The 18,605-nt window shown below is 44.5% G+C and overlaps 1 protein-coding gene across 1 annotated transcript in view; it reads left to right on the forward strand.

Annotated features, from left to right (window-relative positions):
- Positions 1-18,605, forward strand: part of CCDC39 (coiled-coil domain 39 molecular ruler complex subunit) — a 147,373-nt gene that overhangs the window by 62,578 nt on the left and 66,190 nt on the right. The window contains exons 15-17 of the mRNA XM_073578772.1: positions 3-162; positions 1,278-1,384; positions 2,812-2,952. Of these exons, the coding sequence (XP_073434873.1) occupies positions 3-162; positions 1,278-1,384; positions 2,812-2,952 (408 nt within the window). The remainder of the gene's footprint in view (positions 1-2; positions 163-1,277; positions 1,385-2,811; positions 2,953-18,605) is intronic.

Consider the following 18,605-nt stretch of genomic DNA (forward strand, 5'->3'; position numbering starts at 1 on the left):
AGGCTGCACAAGAAAAAGAAGAACTTCAGCGAAATGGTGACGAGCTGGATGCTAAAATTCGCAAGGCTGAAAAGGAAATCAATGCTTTAGAAAACACCCTCCAAGTCATAAATGGCTGTAACAATTCCTATAGGAAATCATTCCACAAAGTGACTGAAACAAGTAAGCCTTTTATTACATTATGTGAAACTTAATCTCTATGCACACCTTCATAAAGCTATATGAAGGTTTATTTTTGTTTTAAGAGTTGAGCGAATATCTTCAGTTCCTTGCTTGTTTGGCAAGCTATAGCGTTTGCCGAATAAACTACAGCGGGAACCCAGCATTGTGGATCTCGCCGGCTGAACAGCTGATCACCGCTGCATGCGTCGCGGCTGTGTCACTGTCACAGCACATGCATGGAGAGCCTGTGTGTTGGGCCCTCCATGCATGTGCTGTGACAGTGACACAGCCGCAACATATGCAGCTGCGGCGGCGATCAGCTGATCAGCCTGCGCAATCCAGGAAGCCGGGCTCCCTCTGCTACTTATTAGGCAAGCGCTATCGCTTGCCGAATAAGCAGGGAACCGAAGATATTCGCTCAACTCTACTTACCATATACATGATAAACTTAAAGCGTATCTGTAATTTTAGACAACTTTTCAAAATAAGCTGACATGTGTGCGCATTAGAATAAAACACCATTATATGTCTTGTATTCTTTTTCATCAGTTTCCCAGTTTTCACCAGTATGACCTATCTCTAATTTTCAGTTCACTCTGATCTATTGGGAAGAGTCTACTTAGTATGATGTCTCCTATTCACAGCACACAGAAACAGATTCCTGCTCTTTCATCGTAGCACATATTTTGAAGCAGCAACAGCATGGAACACAATTTACATTAGCATGGAGGATATTATACAGCAGTACTGAGCTGTGTAGCTGGGAATCCAGCACTGCACTGATGTATAGCAGTTTCCCAAAGCTGCAGCACAAGTCCACCTGTGTTTCACTGTGCTGAGTTCTCCTCATTTCTCCCTTCCTTCTCCATAATTTACAATAGGAGGTGTAACCCCACACCTCACTGTGCTGATTCTCGATCTTGTTTTTACCAAGACAGATTTGAGCTGTTTTTCAGAGTGGTTGATGAGTGCAGGAGAATAGAGAGGACGGGAAGAAGTGACTGATAAGTGGAGAAAGAAGTAGATTTTCTGATGTATTATAATGTTTCTTATTTTTATTTGCACTATTGATTTAAGTCGAGTTTGTTGAAAGGACAGTAACCATTGAATCGTAGGTGAGGAGTATGAAGAAAAAATGCAACTAGAAGAGCAAAAGAAAGCAGCTGAGGAAAAATATAGGTACAAGAGGAGACAAATAAAGGAGATCCAGGAAGACACGCAGGTAAGATTTGAGTCAACATTTCAAGACATCTTTCGTTGGAGAGTCGGGAAGCCCCTATAGACATCAGATGGTCAGCTCGTGCACAGAAATCTAAAATGTATATATTTTAGAAAGGGAGCCAGTGCAAAGGTGAGAATGCTTGTAATATACAGAATTCCAAGACAAGTAGACATGACACTAAAGGTGGCAATACACAGGTTAATATAACTAGGTTGCTGGTTACACAAAAGTTGAACAAATGAATGAATACATTTTGCTCTATATTGATAATTAGTTTTTCAAATTGTCCATTCAGTTTCAATGAAACTGGTCCAAATTTTCTTTTTTGGGGAAGTCCTGGGGATGTTTTTTTTTCAGGAAAACATTGAATTTGAACTAGGACTATTGGCAGAACATTTTAACCCCTTACCGACAGACATACTGTTACTTTCAATGTCTGGTCCCAGTCTTTGATACAGGCTCAGGAGCTGAGCATTCATCATACAGGCAAAAAGATACAATAAAAAAGGATAAAAACGTCATATCTATCCCAAGTCAGTATTAATAAAAATGTCAGCTCGCCAGGCTATAAACAAGCCTTCGCACAGTTTCACTGATGAAGAAATTAAAATGTTACATGTCTTGGAAAATGGCAACACATGCAAGACTTTTTTGCACTGTGCTAACCTGTAGAATCCTTTTGCCAGGTTTTTTTTTTTACCATACAATTAATACAACAAAATAAACCCTGCAGAATTGCTGTTTTTTTTTTTTTTAAATTTCACTACATTTGGAATTGTTTTCCCGTTTTCAAATGCAACTAGTGGTAAAATGCATGGTGTCATTTAAAACTACAACTAGTCCCGCAAAAACGTGCATAAACATGGTCATACGCTTTATCAGTGGGAAAAATTAAAGCGTTTTTGAATGAAAAGGACATAAAAACGAAAGTGTAATAATGAAAAATCACCTCGAAGCGGTTGAAAAGACTGCCTACTTTCTAGACAATTATGTTCTGAAATTTCACACAACTGAGGAGAATTTTCATTGAACATGTCCATTTTAATCTACTTTAGCCAAATGTGTATGGCCACCTTTAGATGTGAGCAGAATTAGTATTGATCTTCCTCACAGTTATACATTTATGTAGTACTTTGTCTATACAATAGTTAAACACATAATAGTTAACTTTTTTCTGTTCATCCTAAACTTCCCAGCAAATGTAGGGCAATCTTACTTGTCAAGTGGTCACATGTGAGAAGGCAGAAATATACTAATATGAAGCGTGATAAATGCTACCCATTGTCATTACCCATTAGCGCTGTATCCAGCCGTACAGACCCACTTGCTGATAAAATGTCTTCTTAATGTTGAAAGACAAACCAGACTTTGAAAACCATAACAACAGGCTCTATATGATTTAGAAAGAAACTGTTACTTTATTCCAGATTATGAAAAACACTTTTGATAGCATGATGAAAGAGGAATTGTCATACCAGGAGAAGGTGAATGATATGCTTCCCTGCATTACACAGCTTCACAAAGAGATGGAGGATCAAAAGAACAAGTTGGAGAGAGTCATAAAACAGGTTAATGTCCACAATTGTGCAGGAGAAACATGGCTTATACTCTGTACAGAACAGAGCCGATTTCTTACAAGGATCGGTTTTGTTTCAAGTGATTTTTCTGTTCACAAAAGCTTCAACGTGTAATCTTTTACCTTGGTAACTTTACATCAAATCTTTAGAAAACACCTTTATCTTCCCAAGTAAAACTTAGACACGACTCCATATAAAAGGATTACTTAATGCTCCATTGACAAGCCAGTTTCAAAAGAATGTAATTGCAGCAATTTGCTAATTGAAGGTATTGAATGCACCTTTTTGTAGCACACTCATTACCTTTAATAGGAAAGCACCACCTTTGACTCACCTTCACTATATAGGCAACAAACATACAACGTAGCTTCTCTGCGACATCCATAAAAGGGACGCTGCAGGCCAAATACAGTGTTATGTCTGATGCTGGGCCTGATTCCAAAAGCAGGATAGGACTAAATCATGTACTACCCACGACTGTGAATTAGATATCATATCAGACAACTTAGTTTGCCTGGAGTTTTAGCTTGACACCTTCTAACCACCAAACAATATATAATGACTGAGTAATGTGCACTATGACACATAATCTGACGCTAGTTATGACTAGAGATATATTGTAAAGCTTCTGCCAGAAGCAAGACAGTGCACGACGAGACTGAAGGGTAGGAGAGCTCTGCCACTATTGAAAGATGAAAGGGGGAAGCCCTGAAACTTGTCCTGCGCAACCCTAAGCTCCATAGCGTCTCTAGAAGTTTTTTTTCCACCTTGTGCAGCGATCACATTCCTATCCCTGTCTCGTCCTGAGAACACCCTGACTAGTGCATGGGGTAGCAGTAATTCTTGTCCTGCTCTAACAAAGACACAAAGAGAAACAGGCAAGGCTAAAAGATGCAGCAATCACTCATTGCGCTCCCAGACTACAGAAAGATGAAAGGGGGAAGGATTAGGTGAGACAATCTAAATAGGTTCTGGGATCTTTGCTCACCGTTTTTGTGATCATTCTGACCCCACGAGGTGAGATCTTGCGTGGAGCCCCAGATCGAGGGAGATTATCAGTGGTCTTGTATGTCTTACATTTTCTTATTATTGCTCCAACAGTTGACTTCATCACACCAAGCTGCTTGCCTATTGCAGATTCAGTCTTCCCAGCCTGGTGCAGGGCTATAATTTTGTTTCTGGTGTCCTTTGACAGCTCTTTGGGCTTCACCACAGTGGAGTTTGGAGTGTGACTGTTTGAGGTTGTGGACAGGTGTCTTTTATACTGATAATAAGTTCAAACAGGTGACATTACTACAGATAATGAGTGGAGGACAGAGGAGCCTCTTAAAGAAGTAGTTACAGGCCTATGAGAGCCAGAAATCTTGCATGTTTTTAGGTGACCAAATACTTATTTTCCACCATAATTTGCAAAATAAATGTTGCCAAAGCAGACAAGGTGATTTTCTGGATTTTTTTTCTCATTTTAACTCTCATAGTTGTGGTCTACCTATGATGTCAATTACAGGACGCTCTAATCTTTTTAAGTGGGAGAACTTGTACAATTGGTGGCTGACTAGATACTTTTTTTTCCCTTCACCCATGACAGCACACCTGAGAGAGGGATCTGCCCCGCCAGGACAGGAACCTACTGAGACATAAGAGGCGGCACCTCTCCCCCGCTTCAGTTGGGTTCCTGTCCTGGAATGAATCCCACTGTGGCGGTGCCTGTCATGGGCGAAGAAAGAAGAAAAAAAAAAAGAAAGAAAGGGACCCAGGCCCGTCTCGGCACGGGAAGAACGGGTAACTTACCTGTAGCGCCGGTCGTTGGGTCCTGGAAGCACAGTCCCCGGTGTTCCTCTGGGCTCCGGGTTCGTGTGGGCGCGGATGGGATCCCGGTGGCTCCGGGGAGCCCCCACCGCGCCACCCTCCCCTCGCGCATGCCGCATCTCGATCCCCGTGGCAGGGGAGAGACGCTGGCTCCTTCCGGCCGCTGACGTCAGCGGCGCTATGGATTTTGGGTGCGCCGGCTGACGTCAGCACAGGGCGACGGTGTCATGGCGCCGGTTGCGACGCCGGCCGGCTTTTCTGAAACGGTCGGCCGGCGGTCACAGGGGGGAGGGGAGGAGACACCACCGGCAGAGGCTGCATATAATCCGAGTCCAGTACCCTTGATCACGGGTGGTGAGTGATCTTCGTGAATGCTAGCATTTATGTTAATAGGGATTCTCTGTTGTATGCTTTACCCTGTAGGAAAGGCCAAAAAAGCAGGAAGCAAGAAGAACAATAGGGTCTGTGCTATATGTAAAACTCCCCTAGCAAGAGACTGGCAGAAAGATCTCTGTGCCTCTTGCATTCAGCGGACCATGGCGGAGGAAGCACCTAGTTTCGTAGCCAATTTGATATCCGCCCTCAGGTCAAAAATGGAGGGTTCAGTTAAGACCCTATTGAAAAAAGGGAAGAAAAGTAGGAAGAATCCCCCTAGTTCTCCCTCAGATTCTTCATCAGCCTCGTCTCAGGCGGAACAGGCATCCTCCTCAGACAGTGACACGGGGGGTAAGCCATGTTTCCCTGTAGAAGACACAGATGCTCTCCTAAAGGCCATTAGAACCACAATGGGCCTACAGGAAGAAAGGGCGGCTAAAACCCTAGAGGATGTCATGTTTGGGGGGGCTTCAAGAGAGGAAAAAGCGGACCTTTCCAGTGAACGAGAAGATCCAGGCGCTTATTGAGAGAGGAGGAAACCCGAAAAATCAGGGGCTCTTCCCTCCACTTCTAAGAGACGATACCCCTTTGAGCACAAGGATGCGGAGATATGGGACAAAGTCCCAAAAATAGATGGAGCAGTATCCAGGTCTTCCAAAAAGTCGGCCCTGCCCTTGGAAGTCTCAGGGGTTCTTAGAGACCCGCTGGACAAAAAGGCGGACTCATATTTGAGGCACGCGTGGGAAGCGACAGCAGGAGAATTAAAGCCGGCGATAGCAGGCACCTGCACGGCACGCTCCCTCATGATCTGGCTGCAGCAGTTAGAAGAGAAGCTGGCATCAAAGGTCCCAAGAGAAAAAATTTTAGCAGATATGTATCTCTTGCACGGGGCAGCAGCTTTTTTGGCAGATACCTCGGCGGACTCTATGAGGTTGACAGCTAGGGCAGCGGGACTATCAAAAGCTGCCAGATGCGCGTTATGGCTTAAGGGCTGCCCGGGTGACCTACAGTCTAAAGCTAAATTGTGCTCTCTCCCCTGCGATGGTCGGTTCTTATTCGGCAAGAACTTGGACGATATCCTGGAGAAAGCAAGCGATAGGAAAAAGGTTTCCCCAGGTTCCCGATGGAACAGAGGAGACAGCCCTTTCGGAGGGGAAGATTCAATAGGGGGCGTCCTCCCGCTGACAGGAGAAGATGGGAGGATAAAAGGAAAAAAGAGTCGGGATTTATGTTTGGTGGAAGCACCTCCACCTCAAAGAAATCGCCACAATGACGCCAGTATTCCAGTGGGGGGGGGGAGATTGGCATTCTTTTTCCAGGCCTGGGAAAAGATCTCCTCCAATACCTGGATCCTGGGCATCTTAAGAGAAGGCCTGAGAATCCCCTTTATTCGCCAACCAAAACCCGTGGTTGTCATTACACCCATCAGGAAGGTGACCGAAGAACAGTTGGCCTTAGAGCAGAGATCCTGAGCCTGATAGACAAGCGGGTACTTTATGAGGTCCCACACACACAGGAAGGAAGGGGGTTCTATTCACCCCTTTTTCTGATAAAAAAACCAGGATCAATCATTCAGGACGATTATAAATCTCAGACGGCTCAATCGATGGATAAGAAACCAGACCTTCAAGATGGAGTCACTGGCTACGGCCGTGAAGCTACTACATCAAGATTGTTTTATGGCCGTAGTCGACTTAAAGGATGCATATTATCACATCCCTATCCATCCAGATTACCAAAAATACTTGAGGGTAGTGCTTTATATCCAAGGCGTACTGAGGCATTTCCAGTTCAGAGCTCTTCCATTTGGCATATCCATAGCCCTGAGCGTTTTCACCAAGGTCATAGCGGAGGTGACAGCCTTTCTCCGGATTCACGATACGGTCATAATACCATACTTGGACAATTTCCTTAAAGTGGGCAGATCAGAGGACCACTGCACGGCGCAGTTGAGCCGGGTGACCGACACGAATTATGGTGGATAATCAATTTCAAAAAATCAAAATTACAACCCCTAAAAAAACAGACCTTCCTGGGATTTATACTGGATTCAGAAAGGCAGGCGTGTCTGCTCCCAGAGTCCAAAATAGAGAAGGTAAAGAATCTGGCCTTGGCGGCCCGAAACCAACCATGTATGACATTAAGAAGGGCAATGTCCCTACTAGGTACCCTAACGTCCTGAATTCCGGCGGTCAGGTGGGCTCAATTTCACACCCGACAACTCCAGGGGGAGATATTATAAGCTCAAAGATCGCTAAGAGAGCGTTTAGAAGGAAAGCTGGAGCTTTCCGTAAAAACCAGAGACTCTCTCAACTGGTGGCTGGACGGTACAAATCTGAGCTCAGGAATACCGTGGGACAGACAGACGACAGATGTGATTTTAACAGATGCAAGCTCCTCGGGGTGGGGGGCACACCTAAGGGGCCTCATAGGCCAGGGCTCCTGGACACCTCAAGAAATGGAGGCATCTTCCATCCTAAGAGAACAGTGGGCAGTGAACAAGGCTCTAAGTCACTTCATTCCACTACTCCAGGGTCGCAATGTACGCATCATGTCAGACAACAGGGTAACAGTGGCATACATCAACCACCAAGGGGGGACAAGATCACACTCCCTAATGAAAGCGGCGAGCGACATTCTGAGCAGAGCAGAGGAACACCTACACTCCTTGACAGCCTTACACATAAAAGGGGCAGAAAACATAGAGGCAGATTTTCTGAGTCGCAATACCCTGAGGCAAGGAGAATGGGCGCTAAATCGGTCCATTTTTCAAAAAATAACGCAGCTTTGGGGGAAACCAGTAATAGACCTCTTTGCCAACAAGCACAACAGGCAAACAGAAAGGTTTTTCCTCTCTAAACCCGAGAGAAAAGCCATGGGCAGTGGACTCATTGCACATCCAGTGGAACTTCAGGCTAGCTTATGCGTTCCCCCCCAGTGGCTCTGATCCCAACAGTTGTCAGGAAGATCAGAAACGATCAAGCCAGGGTGATTCTAATAGCCCCGTTTTGGCCGAAAAGGCCCTGGTTTTCTCAACTACAAAGAATGTCCCTCTCCGATCCATGGGTTCTGCCAGAAATCCCAGACCTACTAGCTCAGGGCCCAATATTCCACGCTCAGGTCAAAGGATTCCATCTGACGGCGTAGAATTTGAAAGGTCGCTTTTAACGAATAGAGGGTTCTCCCCCGGGTTGGTGGCCACCCTTCTAAAGAGTAGGAAACCAGTGACGACTAACATCTACGGCAGAACATGGAATAAGTTCCTACAGTTCCTAGGTAAGCCGTTAGAAAAAGAACCCCCGATTAGTGCCATCCTGGAGTTCTTACAATCGGGGTTGCAGATGGAGTTAGCGGTGAACACGCTTAAAGTTCAGGTGTCTGCACTAGGGGCGCTCTACAACTGCAAATTGGCATCAAATAGATGGGTAGCCAGAGTCATTAAATCCTGCCATAGAGCTAGGCCTATCCCAATACGCAGAATAGCCCCCTGGGATTTAAACCTAGTGCTAGAAGCCCTTACAAATGAACCGTATGAGCCGTTACACCAGCTACCCCTAAAGTTTCTGACCTTAAACACAATCATTTTAGTGGCCCTTACGTCAGCCCGCAGAATAAGCGACTTACAGGCATTCTCGGTAAATCCACCTTATACACAAGTTTTTCAGGATAGGGTGGTGAGAACAGACCCGGCTTATCTGCCTAAGGTAGCATCAGATTTCCATCAGGGTCAGGAGATTGTCCTCCCATCCTTCTGCGAGAATCCAAAAAATTTGGGGGAGGAAAAATTCCATAGTTTGGATGTTGAGAGCTCTATTAGAATACATATCTGTCACTAGCCAGTGGAGGAGGTCCCAGTCCTGATTCGTAGCTTTTCAGGGTGCCAGGAAAGGCTATGGGGTTTCGAAAGGGACTATTGCTAGTTGGAGTAGGGAGGCCATTAGTGTAGCCTACTCAGCTAGTGGTATCCCGATTCCTGACGGCATCAAGGCTCATTCCACCAGAGCCGTAGCGACCTCCTGGGCTGAAAAGGCAGAGGTATCAATTGAACAGATTTGTAAGGCCGCTACATGGGCCTCACCTTCCACCTTCTTTAAGCACTATAGATTAAATCTATCCTCCTCTGCTGACTTAACCTTTGGTAGAAGGGTGCTGCAAGCGGTGGTCCCTCCCTAAGGTGTTTCGTAGTCTCCAAAAATCTCTCAGGTGTGCTGTTATGGGTGAAGGGAAAACCACCATGGTTACTTACCGGTAGCCGGTTTTTCCGGAACCCATGACAGCACCCGTATATTCCCCCCCTTTTCACCATATGGGTGTGCAGTTATTAGGGTGCTTATGAGTGATGTGGTGTTGGATTAAACATGTAACTAACCGGGAAATCCTCTCAATGCTCTGTAACCAACTGAAGCGGGGGAGAGGTGCCGCCCCTTATGTCTCAGTAGGTTCCTGTCCTGGCGGGGCGGATCCCTTTCTCAGGTGTGCTGTCATGGGTTCCGGAAAAACCGGCTACCGGTAAGTAACCATGGTGGTTTCCCCACTGTATATGTACAGTCCTAAATTTAATGACAAATTATGCTGCATAGTGCTCAGTCATTAAAGAGAACAGGCTGAGAACACAATACAATGGTCATATATTAAAATAAATCCCAGTACCAAATATAATCATAAACACTTTGGCCTTCTCGCCACTAACTGAGCATCAGCAGATTACCTCACCTAAATACAAGTTTAATAATTAAGGCAATTACAGCTTTTTGGCTCTCTGACTATTTGCAGACTCTAAAGAGTTATTTAAAAAAATAATTTAATGCCCCAGCAGCGAAACCATCAGCTATTCAGAGAGCGGGCTCAGCAGCGCCGTCCTAAATGGAATGGAATAAGCAAATATAAATTCTTGGCTTCCGCTCCATTCATTGTTTATGTGGATTCCAGAGAAAGCAGAGTACAGTACACTGAATTCGAGTTGGAGCATGCACATCTCTACTCATATAACCAACATATTATGCAGTGCTTTACAGGCATTACTATCTCTGTCCCCATTGGGCCTTACAATCTAAATTCCATATGAGTGTGTTTTTTGAATGTGTAAGGAAACTCACACAAACACATAGAAGTAATAAATTTTTTGGGAATAAATGAAAATCTCATACTGGAAAAAGAGGGAAATACAGGTCCCACTACCAACCTACCTGACACTTTATGTTTCCTCTGGTAGTTCTCTTGCAGGCCCACTTTTTGGGAAATATGTACCCTGGAGTTGCAGCCACACTATACATACAACCTGAGTATTCATTTGATACTTTAGGAATTGCCAACCACTCATGCTTTTCTATCTTATACATTAAGACATTCCAGTGCTCTGCGCTGGAAAAAGTCTGTATCCCATTGAGCTGTGGACTCTGTTCTACGTCCATTGGTCCAATAGTCTTTAGCCATTGGCCAGCTCCTCACACCACCCATCTCTTTCCAAGACTGTTTCAATTAGAACTGAGAATTGCTAGATACCACTTTCCCTTAGTGAATTTGAGGCCTGGGCACAAGGAAATGTGTTCTTTATTTTAATTACTATTTTGATCCCATCTGAAAGATGTCTATTTGTCTCTGTCACAGGTGGCCATACTTATCAAAACATACTATAGACGTAACACTTTTAGAGGTGTATATGCATATATCTATCTCGTTTCTTTGCATAGTATATAATTACATAGACATACAAAGCAATTTATATACGCACCGTATTTTTTGGACTATAAAGACGCACCTGACCATAAGACGCACCCCAAATTTTCAGGAGGAAAATAAGTAAAAAAAAACAAAAAACAATGCGGCAAATTGGGGTCCATATTAACAGTCCGAATTCAGCTTACCGGTGGGGTGGGGGTGGGGAGGTGTTCGGCGGTGCAACGCTGCATGGTGATGCTGAGAGTCCCATCCCAGGCTTGTAGATGGGGGTGGGGCTGCTCCCGAGTTTTCAATCTGTGCATGCGATGCGCCATTTTCCTGGAATCCACTGCATTGAAAGCATGGAAGTTCCGGACTACAGACATTCACAAAATGTCGGCAGAGCTCCTGCAACGCTGAGCACTCCCTCCAACCAGCCTGTGACTCAGAGCCTCGCACCTGTGGACATCCCCTCCTCCCATCCCAGGGCCTGCAGTATCACCCGGTAAGCTACATCTGAAGTATAAGACGCACCCCCTTTTTCCCCTCAAATTTGGGGGGAAAAGGTGCGTCTTATAGTCTGAAAAATATGGTGTATATATAACTTGCTCTGTATGTCTATGTAATTAAATACTATGCAAAGAAACGGGATGGATATATGCAGCTACACCTATAAGAACGTTTTGTCTGTAGTACATTATGATAAAAGTATATTATATATATATATATACATATATATATATATATATACATACACACACACACACACACACACACACACAGTCATGGCTGAAAGTGTTGGTACTCTTGAAATTGTTCCAGAAAAGGAAGTATTTCTCCGCTTGCAATCACACGTTTTGTTATACACATTTAATTCCTTTGTGTGCATTGGTACAACACAAAACGAAACGGATGAAAAAAGGCAAATTTACATCAATTTACACAAAACCCCCAAAATAGGCTGGACAAAATTGTTGGCACCCTCAACTTAATATTTAGTTGCACGCCCTTTGGAATAAATAACTTATCAATTGCTTCCTATAACCATTCACAAGCTTCTTACACCTTTCAGCTGGAATTTTGAACCACTTCTTTTGCAAACTGCTCCAGGTCTCATGTTTGAAGGGTGCCTTCTCCCAACAGCAATTTTAAGATCTCGCTACAGTAATTCAGATCTGGCCGCATTTCTGGCCACTTCAGAATTCTCCAGCACTTTGTTTCCATCCATTTCTGGGTGCTTCTTGAAGCATGTTTGGGGTGATTTTCCGGTTGGAAGACCCATGACCTAGGAATCAAACCCAGCTTTTTGACACTGGGCACTACATTGCGACCCAAAATCCTTTGGAAATCTTCAGCTTTCATGATGCCTTGTACACAGTCAAGGCAGCAAAACAACCCCAAAACATCTTTGAACCTCAACCATATTTGACTGTAGGTACTGCATTCTTTTCTTTGTAGGAGTCATTATATTTTCGGTAAACAAAAATTACTCATAGGAAAATGTAGCATGTATAGGATACAATATATAACAAATTGTATAATTACCGTATTTTCCGGCGTATAAGCCGACCTTTTAACCCCTTAAAATCTTCTTAAAAGTCGGTGGTTGTCTTATACGCCGGGTGCAAACCAATCTGCATATGGTGGGGGAGTGGTCCCGATGACAAAGGGAGGGGGTGTCTCACAGGGAAGGTGTAAGTGGAGTTAGCACTGCTGCCAGCAATGAGGTAAAAGGGGGATGATATCTGCGGGTCTATGTGCTAGGGGGGCGGCGGCTCTGTGCTGGGGGGCGGCGGCGGCTCCTCTTTGTGTAGCATGGGGGCTCTGTGCTGCGGTGGCCTCTGGGAAAATGGCCGCTGGAGCCCGCGCAAGCTCAGATTCAGATCTTGTCTCCCGAGATCTTGGGACGAGATCTGAATCTGAGCATGCACCGCCCCCAGCGGCCATTTTCCCGGAGGCCACCGCATCGCAGCAATGGAGCTGCCGGGGGTCTCCAGGTTTTGGGGAAATGCCGGCTGAGCACCGACGCTGGACAAAGAGCCACCGCCGCCCCCCAGCTGCACAAAGAGCTGCCGCCGACCCCCAGCACAGAGCCCCCACGCTACACAAAGAGGAGCCGCCGCCGACTCCCAGCACTGAGCCGCAGATAGCACCGCTGCCACAAATGAGGTAAAAGAGGGATAACTCCAGTTACACCTTCCCTGTGAGACTCCCCCTCCCTTGGTCATCGGGACCACTCCCCCACCATATGCAGATTGCTCCGCACCCAGCGTATAAGATGACACATGGCGTATAAGAAGATTTTATATTTTAACTGGAAAAGTTGGAGGGTCGTATATCTATGTATAAAATGCAAATTTTCTAATTGGATTTTTTTTTTTTTTTTTTTTAAATTCGTTTATTGAACTTCAGGACATAAAAGATGTACAACATACAATTGGCCTATGATAATAAGCATTTTTTTACAGAGCATACATGTTTTCATTCATTATAAAATATTGAGCCGAAAAATTGCACACTTTGTTTTTAAAAATACAAGGTAGCATGTACATAACCTTCCAAGCATGCGCAAAGGACAGTTGGCTATACATTATAAAACATGTATATCGATCAAATCCCACAAGCCTTTAACATATTATTCGGATAATGAAATCTAATCAGAAATTCCTAAACTATACTACAACTACCACTACATCAACTAATATCTACTGTTGTGAGTTTATTTTCCCCTTCACCTTTGATGTCTGATGAACTCCCTCTGCTGGTGAAGAGAGGTAGTGAAGTTGATTTGGATGGGAAGAACCTGTTATCTGAACAGGCGGAGTGTGATTGGACATCTGGAATTTCTGAGTGGATATAAGGCAGCCGACGCCCTGCAGGGTTTGCTGGTGATCCTTTCTGCTCTGAGCTCTGGCATCCAGTTTTAGTTCCTGTCTACTAAAAGCTAAGTTTTGCCCTGCTATTATTCCATGAGATTTTGTCTGGTTTCCTTAGTGTTTGTATTCAGCCAGTCCTGGTTGGGACTGGCTGAATTCCATTTTTGTCTCTGATCAGTTGATCTCTTTGCTCTGTTTTCAGAGTGTACCTGAGTGCTGATATAGTGATTTTGAAGTCTAGCGACTTCGGGGCCTTTTTTCCTGTCAGACGGTTGGGACATTTTTGTAGGGTTTTTTGCGGATTGCGGCCAGCGTCTTTTCTGTCCTGTCCTGTCTGGTTGGTTGGGCCCCATCGTTTGCTCGGTCTGTCTTTCTGTCTGTGTTTTCATCTGTTTTTCACCGGCAGTGCATGTTGGGGGCTGTCTGTTGCTTTGGGGTCTGCTCTCGGGCAGTTTAGATTTCTCCTTTCCTTCTTTGGGCTTGTGTAGTTCTCCGGCTGTGACGAGGAGTCTAGGGCACTGTGGGAGCCCCCCACGGCTGCTGTTAGTTGTGGTGAATGGGATCAGGGGTCTGCAATCCGATAGCTGCCAACCTCTCCGGTTTTCTGGACTTGGCTTGTATTTTTGTTTTCTCCTCCGGATTTGACTCATTCATAACAATCTACTATTTCGCAGCCTAGTATCCTACAGCATATTATCTTGTATGTGATGTCTCAACCTTGCAGCGTAAGATGAGAGGAGTTCCACCTCCCCCAAATCTTTTCAAATTTACCCGGGCATCCCATATTTTGGTATAACGTGCTCTCGTATGGAACAATCGAATTCACCAAGTCAATCCAAATTCTAAGGGAGGGACATCAAGTTCCCATCCACCGTAGTGCCAGTACCTTCCGTGCCATAAATAATGTCTCACGCAGGAAGATCCCATTATATCGATCCCAGATCTCCTCATCCCATACCCCGAACAAGCAGACCAGTGGCTGTAGAGGAACTGGGGCTTGTACTAGGGATGCCAGTAATGATGTCACCTCTTTCCAGTAATGTAGGACAGTAGGACACTGCCATACCATATGAATAAAATCTGCATCTGGACAGTGGCACCGTAAACATTCTGATGATTGGAACCGACCCATCCTAAAAAGTCGTGTCAGAGTCAAGTACGATTGATTATATATAATTGTATCATTCTATTGTTAATAGATGGTGATACTCCAATCGGAGATTCCAAAACCCCCTCCCACTCTTCTTCTTGCGTATTAGGGATGAGCCGTTCCCACTTTCTCTTGATAGAATTTGTGGCTGATTCTGCTCCCACTGACAGCATGTATGTGTATAAAGAGTAGATGAGACCCTGAGGGCCCTGCGATTTAAGGATTCCTATCGGAGGTAGAGATGAAATAGTACGGCCTACACCCTTACATCTCACATGCGATTGAAGAGCTGATCTCAGTTGTAAATAGCGGAAAAATTGGGATCTTGGGATATCATGCGTGACCTGTAATTGTTCAAAAGACTTTAAGATCCCTTGGTCATATAAGTCTCCCATCGAAGAGACGTCATGCTGAATCCAAAAATCGGTGGACGGGTGGTTTAGCAATTTAAACCCAGTCACTTTCTTGATTTGTCTCCATGTTAATCGTGCCAATCGGAGCAAGGGCAGCAGACGCGAGGGGTATTAGTCTTCTCTAACTCAAGGAAACCCAATGGGCTATCAGTCTGTGCAGCATGAAGCAGGTGACTTTCAGAATTGGGAATGTAGCTACCCGGCATTCATTTACTTAAAGCTTTAGCTTGCCCAGCCAAATAATACAGGAAAAAATCTGGTAGTGCCGCTCCACCTCCCTTTTTAGGTCTTTGTAAGATGGCCAATTTAAGTTTGGGCCTAGTTTTCCCCCATATGAAAGACGTGATCTGGGAGTTGAGAGTCACAAAAAAGGATTTGGGCACCATCACAGCACTATGCTGAAGGGAATAGCTAAGCTTGGGAAGTAATATCATTTTAATCAGGTTAATGCGTCCGGCTACAGACAACGGAAGTTTGCTCCAGGATGCAAATTTAACTTTAACTAGTTCCAGCAGTGGGTGGATATTAAGTTGTGAATCAAACGCACTATCATGGGATATGTAGACACCCAGATATTTAAAATTAGATACAATAGACAGTGAGGAGAGAGCCTCTAGCTGCGGCATCGGGGCATGAGAAAGGGATACCAGAGCCGATTTCTCTCAATTTATATATAAGCCTGAATATTTGCTGAATCCATCTATAAGGGCTATCACTTGCAGCAAAGTTTCTTCCACTTCATCCATGAATATCACCATATCGTCAGCATATAGACCTATAGCGTCCACCCGACCCGCTACATCTATTCCCTTAATGCCAGGGGAAGACCTTATACGTATTGCCAGTGCCTCAATTGCAAGAGTGAAGAGGGCGGGGGAAAGAGGGCAACCTTGATGAGTCCCCCTATGTAATGGAAAAGACTCAGATATAGAGTTATTTACTATGATACGGGCTTTGGGTTTCATATATAACATTTTGATCCATTTTATAAATTTATCACCAAAGCCATATCTTTGCAAGCATGCGGAGAGGAAAGGCCACTCAAGAGAGTCAAAAGCCTTGGCGGCATCTAACGATGCCAACACCCATTTGTTGTCGGGTATTAGGGAGCTATATTGGACTATTGACTGGACCCGTCTGATATTAATGGAAGTGCTCTTACCAGGCATGAAACCCGCTTAATCAGGATGTACAAGGTTCAATATAATTGAATTCAGCCTGGTAGCTAGGATCTTGGTAAAAATTTTATAGTCCACATTTACTATTGAAATAGGACAGTAAGATCCACATTCCAGGGGGTCCTTTCCCTCCTTCCTAAGCATTATGATATTACCCTCATAAAAAGAATCAGGCAAAGACTTCCCTTCCCAAATTCCCCGAAATACCTTCAGCAGAAGTGGTATCAGTATATCCCTGTATTTTCTATACAATTCAATGGGGAACCCATCTGGTCCAGGGGCCTTCCCAGAAGCCATGTCCGTTATAGCATTTTCTATCTCTTTCGCGGTGAACGCAGTGTCCATAAGGGCTCGCTGTTCGGTATCTAATGTAGGGAATGTCACATCTGACAAATAGTCCAAGCACCCCAAATTATCAAAGTCACTTTTAGATTCATATAATGACCTGTAGTAGTAAAAACAACCAAGTATCTCCTCGGTCAAAGACACCAGTAAACCATCCGCCTTACAAATCTGCAGTATTGTATTGGAGGTATTGTGTTGGCGCACCAAATAGGCCAAAAACTTACTTGCCTGGTTTCCCAGTTCAAAATAAGATTGACGGGTGAAGAATAGTTCACGCTTAGATTTAGTGTCTATATGCTGGGCGTATAACCACTGGGCAGCCAACCACTCAATCCTATTGCCACTAGTTTGGTTACATATATATGTAGCCTCTGAGTCTTTCAATCGTCGCTCCATTTCCTCATCCTCCCTTGAGGTTACCCGCTTAATATAAGAGATCGTGGAGGACAGACAACCCCTCAAATATGCCTTAAGGGCATCCCAAAATAAATGAATATCTTGAGGTTCCGGAAGAGACGCGATGAAACAATGCAACTGATCGATAATTCTATCAGGGGACACTATTAACTTTAACCAGAAAGGATTCAACTTCCAAACTATCCCATTGTTTAATTGTCCATATTTAAGTTTAATCATGACCGGGCTATGATCTGAGATCCCCCATGCTCTATGTTATCCACCCACATCGCCAGACCGCTGGAACCAAATATATATAATCTATGCGCGACAGAGAGCATTTAGTGGACGAGTGACAGGTATATTCTCTTAACTCAGGGAGACGCATCCTCCACAAATCCAGCCACCCGCCCTCCCCCATAAACATTGACAGCGAAGTTGTAGTCAGCAAAGAGGCCCCCCCAGTCATTCCCCATCATCCAATCTCAATTTATCAAGACAGTTGTTCATAACCATATTGAAATCTCCCATACAAACATACAAATAACATCCGCATCTGGATAATCCAGGGCAAAACTCATTGCCTTCTGAAGAAGGGACATACTAGCCGGAGGGGGTTATAGACACATAGGATTACATATTCCCTGGTATTTATCAGTGCATGCACAAAAACAAGGTGACCTTCAGGATCCCTCAGAGTCTCCCTGGCTTCCCATCTAACGTCTCTATGTACGAACAGTAAAACCCCTCTCGAGTAGCTAGTGTGGAATGCATGAACAGACCATTGTACCCAAGGTTTCTGCACGCACCAAACTGTATCCCTGGTCAGGTGCTTGTCCACCAAGGCCACAATGTGAGGGTGATAATGTCTGACCTGCGATAAAACCTTAATCTTTTTCCGGGGAGTTTTTATACCCCTCACATTCCATGTCATACATATCAACTCAGACCCCATGTTTTACTCCGCTGAATATGGGGCATAACATTACCCAGGTAAAATTTAGAGACATCACCTAAAGATGAAAATTGTCGTTGGCTGCGAATCCTACCTAAAAAACACATAAAACCACTATAGAGAAAAACAAAGTAAATAAACAACAAACAATATGGTAGCAAAGTCTTATACTCCCATCATTAAGCAAACAAGGGGATACCATCACTGAGCACTGTGTCCGTTATTGTAGGTAATTGGACGCTTGCGGATAGAGCTCTAATCAGAACATTAATGCAAAGATACGGGCTAGCAATATATGCACTAGGATTCCTTTGCGGCAGACCCTTTGTGGGACCGTAGCCACTCAGTCGCCTCCACTGGATCCGTAAAAAACAAGGTGGAACCCTCATGGACCACCTGAAGCCGGGCCGGATAAATCATCGAGTACATAGCGTTCCTCTCCCGGAGAGGAGGTAAAAGTGGCTGGGACCCTAGGAGGTAGCGACCATG

Source organism: Dendrobates tinctorius, unplaced genomic scaffold (genome assembly GCF_039654945.1).
Source record: "Dendrobates tinctorius isolate UK_male_01 unplaced genomic scaffold, ASM3965494v1 ptg000060l, whole genome shotgun sequence".
NCBI classification, from domain to species: Eukaryota; Metazoa; Chordata; class Amphibia; order Anura; family Dendrobatidae; genus Dendrobates; species Dendrobates tinctorius.